The sequence below is a fragment of the Anarrhichthys ocellatus genome, unplaced genomic scaffold (genome assembly GCF_004355925.1).
Source record: "Anarrhichthys ocellatus isolate YVR2014 unplaced genomic scaffold, GSC_Weel_1.0 scaffold25, whole genome shotgun sequence".
In the NCBI taxonomy this organism is placed as follows: domain Eukaryota; kingdom Metazoa; phylum Chordata; class Actinopteri; order Perciformes; family Anarhichadidae; genus Anarrhichthys; species Anarrhichthys ocellatus.
The window spans coordinates 6,389,339-6,391,140 of record NW_022280055.1 but is presented as its reverse complement, the minus strand read 5'-3'; the positions used below and the strand labels follow the sequence as shown (position 1 = coordinate 6,391,140).

Here is a 1,802-nt window from a genome sequence, read left to right as displayed (position 1 = left end):
GTGTGTGTGTGTGTGTGTGTGTGTGTGTGTGTGTGTGTGTGTGTGTGCGTGTGTGTGTGCGTGTGTGCGTGTATGTGTGCCGTCACACTGCAGGGCCACACTCGTAATACTGGAAGTGGCAGCAGCGAGGTATCCCCGGGGGAAAAGTGTCACCCGTTGAGCAGACTCGACCCCGCGGCATCCGAGTCTCTAAGGCGAGGTATCATCCGACTCTGCCGGCCTTTGTGGAAAAACACGTGCCGTAAACACCGTCCGGTCAAGCCTTCAGTGGACAGCATTCTACAAACCTTAGAGAGGAGGGAAGAAAGGAACAGAACGGGACGGATGATGCCCGACGGCGTCTCGAGTTTTCATGCGACGAGTGAAACAGAAGAAACAGAGAGGCCCTTTTTTTTCTATTCTGGTCTGGCCGGGCGGCGGCGGCGCGTCGAGGCCTCGTTGGCTCAGAAGTGCCGCGGGAAGTCGCACTGTTCACAGCGGTTGAGGGCGGGGTGGTTGAGGAAGGTGCAGGCGGTGCAGTTCCACTGCAGCCCCTCGTCCTCCTCCTGGTCTGCGATGGGCTTCACAATCTTACTGCCCGGGTCTGTGAAGAGGAGGAGGAGGACATGACACAGAAGAAGAAGTGCAATTCACCAAGTTTATCCACCAAAAATGTGTTAACATGCACTGCAGCCATCTGATTATCAGTCACTGGGCATTAAAGGATAACAGTTCCTAACGTCCTCATTCTACTCATAAATAATCACGCAGAGCTCGTTGAAGACACAGGTACATGGCTGACGATGAAGGGTGGAAGAATGAAACAAGAGGAGCGAGGACAGAGATACCAACCAAGTGGGAGAGGAGGGGAAGGAGCAGAGGAGGGCTCCATCATGAGCTCAGAGGTCACATTATATCTACATCCTCTCCCGTCTGGCCCAGGTAGTGATGGAGCCGAGCAGAGACAGAGGAAGGGATGAACGGATGAGGGGGTAGGCGGATGGATGGGTGGGTGGAAAACAAAAAAAAGATCACGGAGCAGGTAGGAGGGGGAGGGGGGAAGAGAAGAAATGAGTCGTCAGCCAGTCAGAATCAGGGTTAAACCAACATCTTGAGCTGATCGTCGGGCTTTGATTGACAATATGTAAAGAAGGAAAATAATCAATTTGATCCATAGGCATCCCTCATTGTGCAGATGTGTATCCAGCTGTTCTCACAGCTGATGAGGTGTGTTGTTCACTCTGTATTCAACAGCTGATCGGAATGTTGTCTCATGATACTCTAGTTTCGGGTTCTTTATTATAATATGCACAATAACTACGGCCTGCGGTGTGAAGCGGTGCCTGAGCCTGGTGGTCTGGGACTGATTATTGAAACATGCAACCACTGTCATGCAATAAATAGATTAATAAAAGAATGAAGAGTGGATATTACAAATGACAACCGTGTGCCTGGCCTTCAGCACATGGGGTAACAAATGGAAGAAATACATAAATATATAGCCTATAAATAGGATTATAACAGGAGCCAATACTGATGCAGTAAATGTAAGGAACGTGTCCAACGGAAGAAGGAATGCCCAGGCAGGACCACGCACCCTCCTCTAAACTTACCAATAGATAAAGTACCTTTGGGTTTGGGGGGGAGAGGACCAAGGAATCCCATGTTGTCGTAAAAATTATGGATTGCACCAAGATTAAAGTGTGGTCCTGTAACACAGAAGGAGAAGGAAAAGAAAAGTGGGTTGACATTTGAGCTACGCAGCTATGCAGTCAGCACACACACACACACACACACACACACACACACACACACACACACAC

At 49.7% G+C, this 1,802-nt stretch overlaps 1 protein-coding gene across 6 annotated transcripts in view; it reads right to left on the bottom strand.

The window, feature by feature from the left end:
• Positions 1-6: 6 nt before the first annotated feature.
• The window catches only part of tab2 (TGF-beta activated kinase 1 (MAP3K7) binding protein 2), a 32,341-nt gene continuing 30,545 nt past the window's right edge, over positions 7-1,802 (bottom strand). For 4 of the 6 annotated variants that reach the window (XM_031861530.1, XM_031861532.1, XM_031861529.1 and 1 more), the window contains exons 6-8: positions 1,593-1,688; positions 832-912; positions 7-583 (exon numbers count right to left, since the gene is read on the bottom strand). In XM_031861530.1, the coding sequence (XP_031717390.1) occupies positions 444-583; positions 832-912; positions 1,593-1,688 (317 nt within the window). In that variant the 3' untranslated portion in view covers positions 7-443. The remainder of the gene's footprint in view (positions 584-831; positions 913-1,592; positions 1,689-1,802) is intronic. The other 2 variants (XM_031861533.1, XM_031861534.1) reach the window with 2 other exon arrangements.